Genomic DNA, 17,383 nt, shown 5'->3' with positions numbered 1-17,383 from the left:
GACAGCTCTATGAGTAAGACTATCTTTGAGCTTAAACTCAGTTGCATTGGGTGATACTCAACAGGTGTGTATCTTTTGTTTTCCTTTGGCATGGCCCAATTTTACACAGAGATTTTGGTAGAATGACTTGTTCTTATCTTTTTAGCTTCAGAATCCGGATAACTCAATTAAGGAAATTAAGTGGGAGACCTTCAAAGGAGAACAAGTAATTTATGGGACCTGAATTTCTGAAATAATATTAAGGCAACATTGGGCTTCATGGCAAAACTCCAGAGGTTGGAAAGAGCTGAAGACTTACTCTTTTGTCCTTCACATCACCTCCCTCCCTCCATTTTAATAGGTCCTTTTACCAACTAATTAGGTCTTGCTGATGCTTTGATTAGGCAAGTTACAGATATATTTTAATCGTTGCAAAAATGAATAGTTCGAAGAAAGCATAGACCAAGGAAATAGATTGTTGAGAAGTAACCCCTCAGCTTAGAGAAGAAAAAATACACAATGTTATTCTGATATCTATAAATGAGGTACTAACTGGATGATGTGTGGTTACCAGTGTGATTAAATGGCAAAAACAGACACATGGAGAAGCTGAGTAGTGTGCCGAGGCATTGTCTTTTTCCCAAGTTAATACACTACGCACACTGTTTTCCACACAAGATTCTCAAGTAGTAACTATAGTAAAGAGCATAACTCAAAAAATGGAGTGCCTAGGTGGAGAGACATACTGAAATGCATGAAGGTGTTTCATTGTGTATAATGAGAACAGTCTCCACCTTCTGAAGACTCTCCAAAGAAGCAAACTAGAGGAAAAGTCACACCTTTAAGGTGCAAATCCAAGAAAGATGTCTTAAGATTCTGAGGAAGAATTTGCTCCTTGCCAGTCAGTTATTTCCAGACTGCAGCACGTAGATGATAAGATCAAGATGTGATTGAAGAGACTTTTACTTGTGCAAGAAGGTAGTAACCATGCTACTATTTTTAATCCTTAAGATTTAAAACATGCATTTAATTCTTTTAAATATGTACTTAATGTATATTCTGATAGCATTCCAAGACATTTCCATTGACAAGTACATGCTATAAATTCAGTAGGCTTAATATACTGATGAATATATTATGTTGTTTGCACGAATGTTCATTGTAGCACTTTTCACAATAGCAAAAACATGGAATCAACCTAAATGTCCATCAGTGACAGATCGGATAAAGAAAATGTGGTACATATATACCATGGAATATTATGCAGTCATAAAAAAAGAACAGGATTATGTCCTTTTCAGGGACTTGGATGGAGCTGGAGGCCATTATCCTCAGCAAACTAATAGAGGAACAGAAAACCAAATACCACATGTTCTCACTTATAAGTGAGAGCTAAATGATGAGAACTCATGGACACAAACAGAACAAACAGACACTGGGGCCTACTTGAAGGTGGAGGGTGGAAGGAGGGAAAGGAGCAGAAAAAAATAACTATTGGGTACTAGGCTTAGTACCTGGGTGATGAAATAATCAGTACAAAAAAAACCCTGACACCAGTTTACCTATATAACAAATCTGCACATGTACCCCCAAACCTAAATTAAAAGGTAAAATAATCACGTTTTTTCAATTTAATAAAAAGACCCCCCAAAAAATGTTGCCCTTCAATTAACAAATAAAGTGTGATGCAGGGCAAGACATATTAGTTTACTGCTAATTCATAGATGAAGTCTGATGATTTACTTTCTGCATCTGAATCTAACAATTCTTATTGGGAGAAAAAAATGTGTACATATGGTTCTTTGGTATGTTTGTTGAGTATTATTTTTGTTGATTATGTGTAAGGAAACATATTGTGAAAACTCATGCTTTTTAATAATGTGTTTTTATAATTAAGGTGAATTATTAGAAAAGCCCAATGATTAAAACTCTAATTATGTAACTGTTATTTTCACAGGAAGCTTATTGAGACTCACCTGAGAACTATTCCAAGTCATGCATTTTCTAATCTGCCCAATATTTCCAGAATGTAAGTTTTTTTAATATAAAGAATAGTTTGCATTTGTGATACGTTATTCTCTAAACGTGTTCTATCAAGAAAAATACTTGGTATTATACTTGCATAAATCAATGGCGGTTACATTTTCAATGTATATGACAATTTTATGTACATGAATTTTATTTCATTTTGCTATATCTCCACTCCCTAATTCCTACATGATTTTTTAAAACCTAAATCAAATTTAAATTCATTTGATTTTGAGCAGTTCATAATTCTCGATGTATTTTAATATATGTTGGGATATGGCAAAACCTTAGCTGTAAATCTCTCCTATAAACATCTCATAGTTTATAAGATAAACATATAGACAGATAGACACATATCCATCTGTCCTAGTCACCAAGTCTTGAATCACCTTTCACTACTAATACAAATATTTACATTTTGTTATAAACATAGCCAGTGGTTTCAGATCTCTCTCACGTTAAAAGAGAATTAAAAATAATTCTAAACCTTAAAAATTGAATTGCTATCCACTTAGAGTAAGGAGAAAAGGGATTTTCCATACTGGGTTGACAAAGAGTGAACGAAATGAAGCAGGTCTTTATTTCATTTAATTGATTTTGACAGGCAATCCAAATAGTTCAGGCATGTGAAATAATATAACCAGGAGCAACCTGTACAGTTTTTGGCCAAATGTACTCACTTCGTGGCCATTTTGTTAGTGTTTCTGTCATTTCAGTAGTTCTCAACCACAGTCGACTCTACCCCTAGAAGCATTTAACATTTTTGGTTGCTAAATGCCCACTAGAGAGGGGGCTGCTACTGGCACCTAGTGGGTAAAAGTGAAGGTTGCTGCTGAACATTCCACAGTTCATAGGACAGTCCCCACAACAGAATTATCTAGTCCAAAATGTCAGCAGCGCTGAGGCTGAGAGACCATCCTACTGAACATCTCTGCAGTTTTTTATGTTGCTAACAAGTCCTTCCTCTTTCAAATTCTTGCCTCTTTGTTTTCCTTGATATTCCTCTCTCATTCCTCTTCTTGTCTTACCTGGCTACTCTTCCTCAGTCTCCTTTTCTGACTTCCTGTTTTATTTTTGCCAGCTACTTAATCACCAGCTCTTTCTTTGTATATTTCGTTCTAATTCCTCTATACCCCACTCTCCTTGAGTAAACACTCCCATTCCTTTGGCTGCACTATTTCCTAATACAGCTGATTTCCAAATATTACCACTTTGATGTCCCACAGGCTCTTCAAAACCAGCATATCCAAAATAAATACATCATCTTCCTCCCAAGCTGTTCCTTCTCTTTTAACAGCACCACTTTAGCATCCTGTAAGCTAAAAACCTTGAATTCTCCTTTAGCTCTTCCTTTTCCCTCATCTACCTTACACAACTGCCTATTTGGTGTCTCTACTTGCATGTCCCAACAGCTTGGCCATTACTTCATTCATTCAACAGATATTTGAGCCCTACTTTGTGCCTGGCACTTTGCTAGGTGTTCCGTATACAACAGTAGACAAAACTCACAGCGGTTCAGTTTTATTCCTAAGAGAGTGATGAGTGTCACGATGGGGTCAGTTATTGGGTGATATGGAAACTCACATAAGAGTTCTATTACCTAAACAGGAGCAGGGAAAAGGGTTGGGGAAGACTTCCTGAAAAAAAAAAATAGCACCTGACCTGTGATCTGCATTATATAGCAAAAAGCAGAAGGGAAAAGCCTGGGCTTTCTGAAGAATTGAAATATAATAAGTTTCTTGGAGGTAGAGCTTAGGCAGGGAGGTGGGCAGTAGAAAAAACACTTAGGTCTAAGTTAGTACAGGGTCTTGTAAATCATGTGAAGGAGTTTAAAATCTTCCCTAAGGGCTGAGCCATTCAGTGGTTTTAAGCAGGCAAGTGAAATGGTCAGATTTTCATTTGAGAAACATTCCCTTGGCTTTGCAGTGGAGTGAGGGGTGGAAGGAGCAAGGCTGTAGGCAGGAAGCTAGTGAAGAGGCTGATGCAGTGCCCAAAGTACAGGGGACGGCAAATTGAAGGATGATCATTGAGTGGGAATAATGAAAAAGGATAGAGATTTGAGACATAAATAAGGGAGGGCTGATTAAGTTTCTGATTAGGACCTCTGTGTGGTTGATTGGCACATTCATTTAGGCAGAGAAGTGTTTTGTGTACTTGCTGTGGAGGGTCAGGGGGTGTGTTAGGAATTCAATTTGGGGCATATGGCATTTGAGGTGCAGTTATATTGAGTACACATCAGGACATAGAATTTTTTCATTCATTTGATAAATATTTGTTCAGCCCCTACTATGTGCCAATCACTGCTCTGAGAGCTGGGGATACATCAGGGAACAAACAGACAAAGATCCATGTCCCCAAGGAGTTTCCATTTGAATGGGAGGAAATAGACAATGAACCAAAAAACACGATAAATAAGTAAATTAGATACTAATTTAGAAGGAAATAAGTATATGGGGAAAAAAGTAAATTAGAGTAAAGAGGATTGGGAGTTCTGGGTATATGGGGGCACTCAGGGGAGAGATTCAGGTAGAGATTGAGAGTCACAAACAAGTGAGTGTAACTGGGACCAGGAGGAGGCATCCACAGAGAGGGAGAAGCTAAAGAGAGTGAAGAAAGAACAATTTTAAGAGCATGTGGTCCCTGAAGAGGCAGGAGGGGATGAGATCCAAATAGAGGGATTGGCCTTCTAGAGGAAGATCGTCACTTTTTACATCATAACGAGGAAGTCACGTTGTAGGACTTTCTCCTTAGTTCAGCTAAAAGCCAGGTTCTTGTCACATGGCCATAAAAGATTAGCTCACAGACACTTTGAAGGGTGATAAAAATAGAATTTATTGGGTGAAAGAGGAAAAGAGGGAAACAGGGACTCTCAGCAAAGCGAGAGTCCTCCTAGCCCGTTTCCTGCCTCACAGATTGAATCCCAGGTACCACCCCAGCACAGGGGAGGCCAGGCTCCTCCCAGCTATAAATGAACTTCCTGAAGCTCCACCCCAGTACACACTTCTCCCAGGGCACAGGCAGTTGAAGGTTCTGCTAGGGAGCCCTTTTTTACTTAGCTGTCTCAGTTGTAGGAAAAGATGGGACAGATGCAGGTAAACTAATAGGCTTACTGGTGGGGAATTCAAGGCACTCTCGTGTTAAAGTTTCAAACATTTCTATGACTTATCAAATTATTAAAGGACATCTAAGAAGATGGAAGATGGGGGTGACAGAGTTAGAAATTTGATGAGAAGATTTGAAATAAAAGTGGTGAGCCATAAGAAGAGGGTTGGTTGACTGAGATATAGGAGACACCCAGGTAGATCTGAAGGCTCCACTGAGGCCTCCCCCAGGGAGACTGCTGGATTCTCCAGTCTGGGTTAAGTGAGAGGGTTCCCTGAACCTTGTGTTAATCCCATTGTGTTAACACCTTATGTTAATCCCATTTACCTTGTACATTAATCTGTATCTCTGAGTACTGTGAGTTCCTTGAAGGTAGGGAACAGGGCTGTTTTGTCATTGTCCAGAAGGATATCTGTTATACAATGAATGTTCAATACATATTTGTGGAATAAAAGCACATACACATACCTGAATAATAATTAAAGATTTGATATATCTTGGGGAGAAGAAAGAGATCAATAGGATGATGCTAGGTTTGGCTGAGATGGTTCAAATTCCCCCTTGGTATTCTGGCATAATTGTTAATGGCACCTTGCTTTAACTCACAAAACTATCCCAATTTGAATGATAAGTCATATGGTGACTGTAATGATTACACGATGTTTAAATGCAAAGAGGAAGTAGGATCTGATTTTTCCTAGTTATAAAAATGGGATAAGTAAGCAGGGAATCACAATTTTTATCTCCCTGAATAAACGATTCCTGCCAGTTGTCTTCACAACCAAGCTATCACAGCCCTCCAAAAAGGTGTCATTAGGTTGGAGAAACTGGAACTTCCCTTTGATAATATGGGCCGAGTGACTATCCTTCTGGAACCTTGAGAAAGACTCATACTTCTTAACTAAGAAATTCAGTAGAAGATTTGGAGCAATGGAAAAGATGCTTAGGGAAGCAAGTTGGCAGCCTTGAAAAATGAATCTTGCTCTGCTAGCTGGCTCAGCTTCATCCATGATAAATCCCCACAGTCTCTACACGGTAAATTAGTTCCTTTCAATCTGTTCCATTGTTTCCTTTATGTTAGAAATATATTTGTATCAAGACAATTTATATAATGTTATTATCCGCAAGAGGCAAAGGGTTAAGAGACTGGGTAAATCAAAGGATAATTATTTAGAGAACGGGTAATTCAAAATAGAAAGCACAGAGCCATTAGAATACTCGTAATAACCAAGATAAAAACTCAGAATGGAACAATCAGCACTCCTCTTGTAAACATTGCATCAATGAGGATATTTTACTGGCAGATTCAATTCAAACTATAGGTCAGTGGTTCTCAACATTGCCTACACATTAGAATCAGCCAAGAAGATTTTGAAAAATAAAAGTACTTGACTCATCCCTCATAAACTCTGATTTAATTATCCTAGACCAGGTCTTGGACATCTGCGTATTTTAAAGCCCTTCAGGTGGTTTAATTGCATGTCCAGGGTTGAGAATCTCTGCTATGGCTATGGCTGGAAACCATCAGTCAATTGTTCATTTTCCCAAATGTCATAGAAATACCTCTCAATAGAAAGTGGTCACTGAATTTGGCCGCCTTAGTCATTCTCATTACAAGATGGAATTTGAGGAAACTATTTGAAATATTCCTTATATGTTCTTCACAAGTTGTATTCAGGAATTTCTCTGTTTTCCTCTTTCAGTACTTGAAGCTTCTATTTGAATTACTTTTTGCTTACAAAGTTTAAGACGGAGCCTGAATTTTCAGCTTCATTTAAAATCATGAAGAGAAGTCTTAAGGGAGTATGTAGTCACCCTGTGGAATGTTCCACTAGAGAATTGCGGTTTTCTCTTCATCTTTGAAACTACATGTCTAATTCCATGTTATTAGACATTCCATTAAAAATGTTTCTTATTGACTCTAGTGTTCTTTCCTGATGCTCATTTTTTTTTGCTATTTTGAGGAACTCTTCTATTCATTCAGTTGTTTAATAAGAGTCAACAACATGCCAAGCACTCTGAAAGGCACTCAAGATTCAGTGGCCAAAAACAGACACAGTTCTGCGTTTCAGAGAACTTACAGTCTAGTGAGACAACATAAATATCACCCAAAGAACTGGAAATTTGCACTGTGATAATTAGTGAAAGGAGTTTATAGTTTTATATATATATATATATTTATAGTGATATATCACTATATATACATATATATAGCGATATATATAGCGATATATTGCTATATATATCCCTATATATACACCATATATACATATGTATGGCAGATTCAATTCAAACTATAGTTCAGTGGTTCTCAACATTGCCTACACGTTAGAATCAGCTAAGAAGCTTTTGAAAAATAAAAGTACTTGACTCATCCTTCATAAACTCTGACTTAATTATCCTAGACCAGGTCTTGGACATCTGTGTATTTTAAAGGAAATAGAAGAGTTCCTTTAAAATGGAAGAGTTCCTCAAAATAGCTAAAAAAAAAAAAAAAAAAAGCAAGCATCAGAAAAGAATACCAGAGTGAAAATAAGAAGCATTTTTAATGGAATGTCTAGTAACACGGAATTAGACACGTAGTTTCAAAGAAGGTGAAGAGAAAACCGCGATTCTCCAGTGGAACATTCCACAGGGTGACACTATATATATATATATATATATATATATATATCCCTAAATATACATATGGGAAATTTTAATCAGGGAGTTTGGGGAAAGTTTCTGAAGGAAGTGACAGTTAAATGATAACTTCAGATAAATAGGAGTTAATACACAGGAGGAATTCAGGTATCACAAGATCTGAAAAAAAAAGTAGTAATTTTAACATAATTTGGCAGAATCCGTGAGGGTTGTACGTGTTGCATGATCTGGGAAGCGCATAACAAAAAGTTATGTCAAAAATAGTATGTTTGAAGTTTACAACCCTACTAACTTTCTATTTTGTCTTATATTTTTCTGACATTCAGCTACATATCTATAGATGTGACTCTGCAGCAGCTGGAATCACACTCCTTCCACAATTTGAGTAAAGTGACTCACATGTAAGTACAAGGAAAAGTGCAGCATAGACCTAAGCCACAACCACTCTTGACTGATAATCTTGGGGCTCCAGATGGCAATGAGAGCTGGTTTCTAGATTGTGAGTCAAAACTTCTGTTTATGATTAAATTATTAACCTGTTCTCATTCTCAGTTTATGTTAATTCATCTTCATTACACCTCAATTCCATGGTTGGAAGTTAAAGACAACATTAGAAGTTCTGTTCTTGAACCACTGTCTGTTCTATTACTACTGTGTCAGCATATTTTATTGATGTGAATGTCAGTGAGACAGTAAGTATTTACTGAGTAACTACTTGATTCTATGGTCTGTGCAAGATTCTACAAAGCTGGCACATTTTCCTTAATTCGGAAAGAGAAGAGTTGCTTAATGAGATTAGAATGGTAGGGAATTTAATAACCCTAGTTCTGGAGTTGGTCAGAGTTGGATTTGAACACCGGCATCTCTGCCTACTCATTATCTACCCTTGGACAAGTCACATAATCTTTCCTAGTCTCATTTGCAAAATAAGTGTAATAAGAGCTGCAACTTCATGTTTATCATAAATATTGAATTATATAATATCTAGCACATGAAAATCAGTCAATATACCAGTCAAAAACAGAATAATTTTTCTATTTCTCTAGTAGATTACAATCTATAAAAAGTGTTACATAAATAATCATGCTGCATTATTTTAAGCAGCTATGTATTACTAATCATTAACTCTATTTTCTTTTTTTAATACTAATTGATAGTTTTATTATTCAAATTGCAAAATTTCATTACAGTGAAAGTAAAACTCTGAAGCTATCTCACATGTATAGTAATTTTCCAGAGCTCAAAATAATCCTTAATATGTTTCATTCCATCTACTTTATTTAGGGCCACAGGGTCCATTAACAGTAATTATAGTTTATATTTGTGAAAGCAACAGAATGATTTATCTGCTTTTTAGTATTTCACTTTGTTTTACAAATTAAAGTTATTCTCACATACCAATGTTTTTACTAACAGAAAAGACAATTTGTTTCTTATCTTATCAAGAAATATGTCTTTTTCCTTGTATAAATACATCTGTTTACATTTTTCTCGAAAATTTGCACTTCTTGGAGGACTAGTACTCAGAACATAAATGTAATTTAGAAAATTATTATACCTTTACAATATTTGTTGAATAAAATAATAAATATCAATCCAAGTTTATATTGAAAACTCTTCTTTAATATCTTTTTTTTATTATTATTATTGTTACACTTTAAGTTTTAGGGTACATGTGCACAATATGCAGGTTTGTTACATATGTATCCATGTGCCATGTTGGTGTGCTGCACCCTTTAACTCGTCATTTAGCATTAGATATATCTCCTAATGCTGTCCCTCCCCACTCCCCCCACCCCACAACAGTCCCCAGAGTGTGATGTTCCCCTTCCTGTGTCCATTAACTCTATTTTCATGATGAAGAAACAAACATACTTATCTATAAATACTTAGTATATCCTAACATTACATTAAACATTGTATGAACATTATTTGTTTGGTTATTATTTAACTCTTAAAACAACCCTGTGAAGTAGATACAATTATATCCATTATTTATATAAGAAAAACATAAATGCAGAGAGGCTAAATATGTTTTCCTTGGTCACACAGTTACTATGGGATAGGGCCACAATCTTTACACCATAAATGTATGACTTAAAAATTCTTCCCTATCCACTACATTAAGAAGCTTTCAAGAATACTGAGGTCCAAGATACTGCTTCCAAGTATGGTAGGCTACCTTACATCAGATCAACGATTAGTCTAAGAATAACTTAAGGAGCTGAATTTTTTTAAAAATGTTTGAAAGTATCAGAGTGTTATGAAGACAGTAAGAACTCAATGGGCAATAAGCAAATCCCAAAAACATCATTTGGTTATCTTCCCCTTGAGGTATTTCCTGAATTGTAAGCAAAAGCTTAAGGGCTAAGAAGCTGAACAGAGGTTTAGGCATCTATTAGGGCTAGGAAAATAAAAATTTGAGTTCAGGGCTTGCTAAGAAGGATTGTTCCTAGTAAACAATCCAGGAATTTGTTTGAGATCACTAAAGAGCTTCATCCTAGAAGTATGGGAAAACCGTGAATAGATCAGCCCTTGCAAAGACTAAAGCCTAGCTTCGAATCAATAAAAAATAACTCAAAAGTTTGTGGGGCAAAAAAATCAAGAGAAGAAAATAGACAACAGAAAATGATCCATAGGAAATCCAAATATTGGTTATCAGACACAGACTTTAAAATAACTAGCATGTTCAAAAATGTAAATGACAAGAGAGAATTTCAAAATAAAACTGAAAATGATAAGAAGGATCAGTTGTAAACTCTAGAATCTAAAAAGTCAATAAAAAATCTAAATACATGAGTTTAACAAGAGAGTGGACATAGCTCAAAGGAGAATTAGTAATCTGGAAGATAAGTCAGAAGACTATAATCAGTCTGAAGCATGGAGAGAAAGAGAAAATAAGAAATATATAGCACAATAAAAAGTCTAGCATACCTATGATTAGATCCCAAGAAAAGAGAGAAAGAATGAGAAAAGCAATATTTGAAAGAAACTTTCCAAAACTCTTAAGAGACATCAAGTCACTTATGTTAGAAGTACTGCAAACCCCAAAAGAATAAATATGAAGAAAGCTACATCAAGGCACATCATAGTAAAATTGCTAAAAACCAAAGACAAAAAGAAAATTATAAAAGCCAGCAAGGCTGGGCACGGTGGCTCATGCCTGTAATCCCAGCATTTTGGGAGGCTGAGGCGGGCGGATCACGAGGTCAGGAGATTGAGACCATCCTGGCCAACATGGTGAAACCTCATCTCTACTAAAAATACAAAAATTTGCCGGGCATGTTGGTGTGTCCCTGTAATCACAGCTACTTGGGAGGCTGAGGCAGGAGAATCGCTTGAACCCAGGAGGCAGAGGTTGCAGTGAGCTGAGATCGTGCCACTACACTCCAGCCTGGGCAATAGAGTGAGACTCCGTCTCAAAAAAAAAAAAAAAAAAAAAAAGCAGCAAGAAAATAATAAATAATACTTTCAAGGATGTAACAAGACTGACAGCTGACTTTCCAACAGAAATCATGGAACTTATAAAACAATGGAAAGATATTTGAGAACAGCAAAACAGCAAATATCTGCCAACCCAACCAAAAGATTATTTAAAATTAGAAAAAGATAGATACTTCAAGCAAACAAAAATTGAGAGAATTTATTACCATTAGGTTCATATTAAAGGAACTACTAATGGGAATTACTAAGACAAAAGGAAAGCGATTCCACATGCCAACACATTTCTGTGCAGGAAGAAATGAAAAGCAACAGAAAAGGTCAATATATGGGTAAATATAAATGAACCTTGACTGCATAAAATGAAATAATGTCTTAGGGGATTTAAAATACTGTTCTTTGCTCTGCATGATAGTGTGGGATCATAAAATTGTGCAGACTGAAACTGTATTAAGCAGTCTTAATAATAAGAAAAATTGTGTTGTGACTTCTAAAAGCTTTTATGAAAACATTAAAATTTCTCAGTCAGTTATAAATGGAAAGGAAAAACTAAAACTAATATTTCACACACTGTAAGTGTCAACATTAGAAACACTTTGAAGTAAAATGCTTTATTGCTTTGTAAAAGCTTATCAAGAGTAGCTTAGACAGTGCTTGACCTTTTATCTTTATTATATAAGTTACAAGAGAATATCTTTTCAATACCCTGGCAAATTGTCATACTTCTTTCTAAGTCTAGATTAGCTTTCATCATTTTATCCTTTGCTTTTTAAATATTATAAAATATTTTCAAGTGTTTCTTTAATGTAAACTTTTTTTTACCATCATTGTTTCTTTTGGGACACCTTCATCCTTTGCATCCATTTTTCTCCCATCACTAAGTTCCTCTGGTTAATATCTAGAGTTTCTCAGCCAGCCTGGACAACATAATGGGATCCTGTCTCTACCAAAAAAAAAAAAAATTAGCTGAGCATGATAGTGTAAACCTGTGGTCCCAGCTACATGGGAGGCTGAGGTGAGAGGATTAATTGAGCCCAGGCATTCAAAGCTGCAGTGAGCTATGATCACACCACTGCACTCCAGCTTGGATGACAGAGCAAGACCTGGTCTCTAAAATAAATAAATAAATAAAGTCTCAGATGATGGTGGTATCAACATTTTCATGCCAGTGATTTATTCTATATCTCCATTTACATTTTGTTTGAATTTTCCTTTCGGTAACATTACATTTCATTTCTTGGCTTCATTTTCATCTTTATTGGTAAATTCACTCTTTCAATTAGCCATTTTTAGGAAATGTCATATGAGGTGATTGCTGGGAAACACATAGAAAACACAATGACATGCTTTATTGTTTGTGAATGAACTGAGCAAGAGATGCCCAGTGAGCAACCATCAATGACTTTGAAAGGAGCAATGTAGTTGGTCACCTATTATAATGTGCATCTGTTATTTACATAGTGATTTGTGGACTGAAGAGCTAGCAACAAAGTTTGTACTCTATTCAATGATTAATAGTTAATATACTATGGTAACTGAATCTTGAGGGATGTGTTGAGGACAGTTATTATTTACATTTGATTAAATCATGGTAACTGAACTTCATGTGTATTGGAGCCATGCAAAGTAGAACTGCTTGTATGCATAGAATTAAAATATGCAGTAGCTTTTTTAAAAAAGTATAGGACATTATAAACAATGTTAAAATGTTCTAAAGGTCTTTGAATTATCTGAGAAGTGGTAAAAGTACTAACTGAAATTAAACTTTTATAAATCTGAAATTAAACTTTTATAAATCATAAATAAATGTTTTAACTACAGGGCAGCTACTAAAATGCTTGTAGAAGACTGGATAACTAACAGGCTAATAGTAGTGGGGAATGGAATAAATTAATTGATTAATACAAAAAAGCAAGAAATTGGAAGAAATAGAGAGTTTCTGGAATAAATAGTAGATTTAACTCCAAATAATCAGCATTTACATTAACTGCATTAAATGTAAAAGGACTAAATACTCTAAGGAAAATATAAAGATTGATTGGTGAATTTTTAATACTCCTTGTATGCTGCTTACAAGAGACATTTTAAACATTATATAGAAAGGCCGAAAGTGAAAAGATAAAAATACATAAAATGCACACAGTAACTAAAAGAAAACTGATGTAAATATACATACATATAAAGCATAAAGTCTTACTCTAAGGGACACTTCATAACGATTAAAGGAATTACTATATAAGATATAGTGATTCTAAATTTAATGTCTATAAGAGCATAGCTTCAAACCATATAAAGCAGAAGTTGGTAGAACTGAAAAGATAAACAATAATTGGCAATCATAGTGAGAGCTTATTTTAATATAGTTTTATCAATAATTGATAGAACAAGCATACCAAAATAGTAAATATGCTGATAAAAAGTTAATAAAAAGATTTGAACATAATTTACAAACTTGGTCATATTGACTTATAAAAAATATTGTATCCAACAACTGCAGAGTATATATTCTTTTCAAGGACACATGGAACATTTACTAAAATTGACCACATGTGGGGACATAAAAGCAAGTCTCAATAGATTACAAAAAAAATTAAAATCAGCATGTTCTCTAACTAGTAAATAACCTAACTTCTAGATAACTCTGACTTCTAATTAACCATAGGATTAAGGAAGAAATCATAATAAACATTAGAAAATAATTTTAACTAAATGATACTAAAAATATGACATATCAAAACCTGTGGGATGTAGTCAGTCATGCTTAGAAGAAAACATATAGCCTTAAGACAACATATATTAGAAAAGAAGGCTAAAAATAAATCATTTATGTATCCTTCATAAGAAGTTTATATAATAGAGCAGTACATTAAAACCAAAGAAAGTAAAATAACACTGAGGCCCAGGAAGGCTGCGAATCCAGTACAGTAAAGACAACAACAGTCTTCAAAATTGAAAACCAAATCTTCTGACTCCAAATGTGATATCCATTTATCAAACCATTTTGTTTCTTTGCCCCCTCACCAAAAATAAAAGCAATTAATTTTTAGTGAAGTCCTATATAAACCCTATTGATCTTAAAAGCAGTCATTTTGTTTGTATTATGATCTTTTTTCTCACAAAGATTCCGGTTGTTATTTATAAGTTTTTTTAACTAATATTCAATTCTCTACTCTGAGCAAAAGTGTTAACTTCCTAAACCAAAGGAAATTATTAAATACAGTAATTAAAAAGAGAATGAGTTTAAAAATAAATTATTAAAAGACAATTTGCTTATATACTTGAGATACTAAGAGTCTAATATCTTAAAAATTTAAAGGATAATGCGCCTTATATTTTTCAAATGTTTCTAATATGTATCGGACATTATTGTCTGCAAATGGTTTTGGTCAGCAGAAAAGATTAGTGAAGATTTTTGCATGCATGCCACCCAAATGTTTAATATATTTGTTTTATAATCACTTATTAAGCAGCGACTATATACAAAGCATTATAACTTGCATGAGAAAAATAGAGCTGAAAGATCACTCATCTTTGCTTGAGGAATTGAGAATGGTTTTGTGGGTATAAGGCATGAAACTGAGTATCAATATAGAATGATTTGTTTAATTTATACACCACATAAGTACCATCAACCAAACTTTCCTGGGATTCCTCAGTATAGAATTAAAGCCCTCTGATTTGTTTAGGAAAGAGAGCTCTTTATTGTGTTGGATTTGCTGCAGGATAGATATGTAGATACTAAACTTATGAATACACATTTCAAATGCCAATACATATTGCCAGCATTTATTGGAAAGCTCCAATGAGGACTACATCAGCAGTAAAATAACAATGTTATTCTATTTCATAAGTGTGTTTTCTTTCTAAGCTGCCCTTCAAAACTGACTTTTTTTGGTCATGTGATTTGGTAAATAGAAAGCTGAGCAGTTAGTTTACCATTGCCACTTCTAATTATTCCTGCTAGTACCTGTCCAGTCTTACAGAGCTCTATATACATCCTCTAAGATGGCTTCCCAATTCATGTTTAGATTTTGTTCTGTGATATGAATTAGAGTATTAGAACATAAGCACTCTTTAGCCTAAAGCTTCCTCCTTGTAAATTTGGCCTAAAGGCCTCTCTGTATGCAGTGAACTATAACCTAACTGGATATGTGAACAGACCACAGACCATAACTTACTTTTTTACCAATCACGGAGTTTCAGCCAGTCACAGGTGACCAATTGTTCAAACAGTGTTCAAATAAGGCAAATGCTGAGCTATAATCAATCCAGCTGCTTCTGTACCTTACTTCTGTTTTCTGTATATCACCTTCTTTCCATCCCCCCCAGCTCCAGAAATTCTCTATCACACAGCAGCACCAGAGTCTCTCTGAACCTATTCTGGTTAGGGGGCTGCCCAATTCATGAATTATTCTTTGCTCAATTAAACTGTTAAATTTATCTAACATTTTCGTCTTAACAGTACTGACATTGGGTCTGTGACCTAGAACTGTCATTCCAAAATCAAAAAGCTATTCGTTCAATAAATACAGTATGTTTAACACAGTTAAACCTGTGACCACTGCATCTTAAAAGGCTATATGCAAGATTCAAAATAGTAGATCATTCTGTTCTTATTCGTACCCTCTTCCCTTGGCCTCTGTGATACCACAATCCTGGCTGGACTCCTACCATGCTGGTCAGTCTTTCCTATGATCTTTTGCTGGCTGCTTCCCCTTCCCCACTTATAATTATTGGGCTTTCACATGGCCCAATCCTGTGTCATCTTCTCTTTTCACTCTACCTTCTCCTGCTATGTGATCTTGTCTAACAATTCCCAAATTTATATATCTAGTTCAGGCCCTCCTTCTTAGTGTTGGTATATACCTATTGGTCTACTTGACCTGTCTTCCCAGACGTATTACACATATCTCACATTTTATATCCAAAACTGAAATCTTGATTGTCCTCCTGAAATCTACTACTCCTGTGTATGTTGAGCCAATAAATGGCAACTTCCTTCATCCTGATGCAAATCCCAGATACCTGAGAGGTATCACTATACCTTCTTTCCTCATCACCCACTTCTACGCCTTCACCATGTCCTGTTGATTCTGCTACCCTAATACACAGAAAATGTATCCTCTTTCTCTCCACTGCCACCACCCTTATTTAAGCCACCATCATCTCTTGTTTGAACTATAATAATTTTTTATCTTAACTGGTATTTCCAATTGATTTCCTCTAATTCAGTATCTTCACAGCAGCCAGAATGATTTTTCTTGAATAAAATCCAAATATCTTAACATAAACAGCCAGGCCCGCAAGTTCAGCTGGGTTCCTGCCCACCTCTGTATTCTCATCATGCTTCACTCCTGCACACCTGTGTTCTTTGGTTTTTTTGAACAGTCCAAGATCTTTCTCACCTCAGAGTATTCACATGCTTTTGCCTCTGCCTAGAAATTTATTTCTCTCTCTCTCTCTCTCTTTGCCTAGTTAACTCTACTGATTATTTTTTCAGCCTAATTATGACCTACACAGAGACACATACCCTTCAGCCCATTTCTGCATCTAAGTTAGATCCCCATTTGAATCTATCCTCGGATGCTTTTTGGTTTAGAACTTACTAAAATTTATTATAACAATGCAGATGTTTGATAATAATAAGTCTTCATAAGGCAGGATGCTTTGTGTGCCATTCACCTACACCAAGCTGTGAGGAAATCAAACCAAAACAAAAAATGAAACAATGTATTCTGAACATGCCTTTTAAAAATAATGAATTGGAAGAGTAGGCTAGTCTGAATTAATGAAAACTCTGATTGACAGAATGTTTAGTATATGTGTGTACACACACTTATGCACACATATATGTTTAGCCAACCTTAATTGAGCATTTACCACATCCCAAGCACTACACTAATTGCTCAACACATATGTACTCATTTAATCCTCACAACAATTCTCTAAAGTAGTTACTATCATTTTACAGCCAAAACAACTGAGATTCAATAACTACATCTTTATATTTAAAATGCATTTCATGTAAACATCACAGAATTGGATCTTGTTTTTATATCCAGCCTGAAAATCTCAGCCTTTTAATTGGAGTGTTTAATCCATGACATTTATTGTAATTATTGATATGGTTGGATTTCAGTCTACCATTTTCCTATTTGCTTTGTCTTATCTGTTCTTTCCTCCTGTATTT

General features: G+C 35.1%; 1 protein-coding gene across 3 annotated transcripts in view; it reads left to right on the top strand.

Annotated features, from left to right (window-relative positions):
• The window catches only part of TSHR (thyroid stimulating hormone receptor), a 172,256-nt gene that overhangs the window by 88,394 nt on the left and 66,479 nt on the right, over positions 1-17,383 (top strand). For all 3 annotated transcript variants that reach the window (XM_030802754.1, XM_003260831.3, XM_030802755.1), the window contains exons 2-3: positions 1,937-2,008; positions 8,079-8,153. In XM_030802754.1, coding sequence (XP_030658614.1) covers positions 1,937-2,008; positions 8,079-8,153 — 147 coding nt within the window. The remainder of the gene's footprint in view (positions 1-1,936; positions 2,009-8,078; positions 8,154-17,383) is intronic.

Source organism: Nomascus leucogenys, chromosome 22a (genome assembly GCF_006542625.1).
Source record: "Nomascus leucogenys isolate Asia chromosome 22a, Asia_NLE_v1, whole genome shotgun sequence".
Lineage (NCBI taxonomy): Eukaryota > Metazoa > Chordata > Mammalia > Primates > Hylobatidae > Nomascus > Nomascus leucogenys.
Note: the sequence above shows the minus strand (reverse complement) of the source record. Positions and strands in the feature narration are given on the sequence as shown.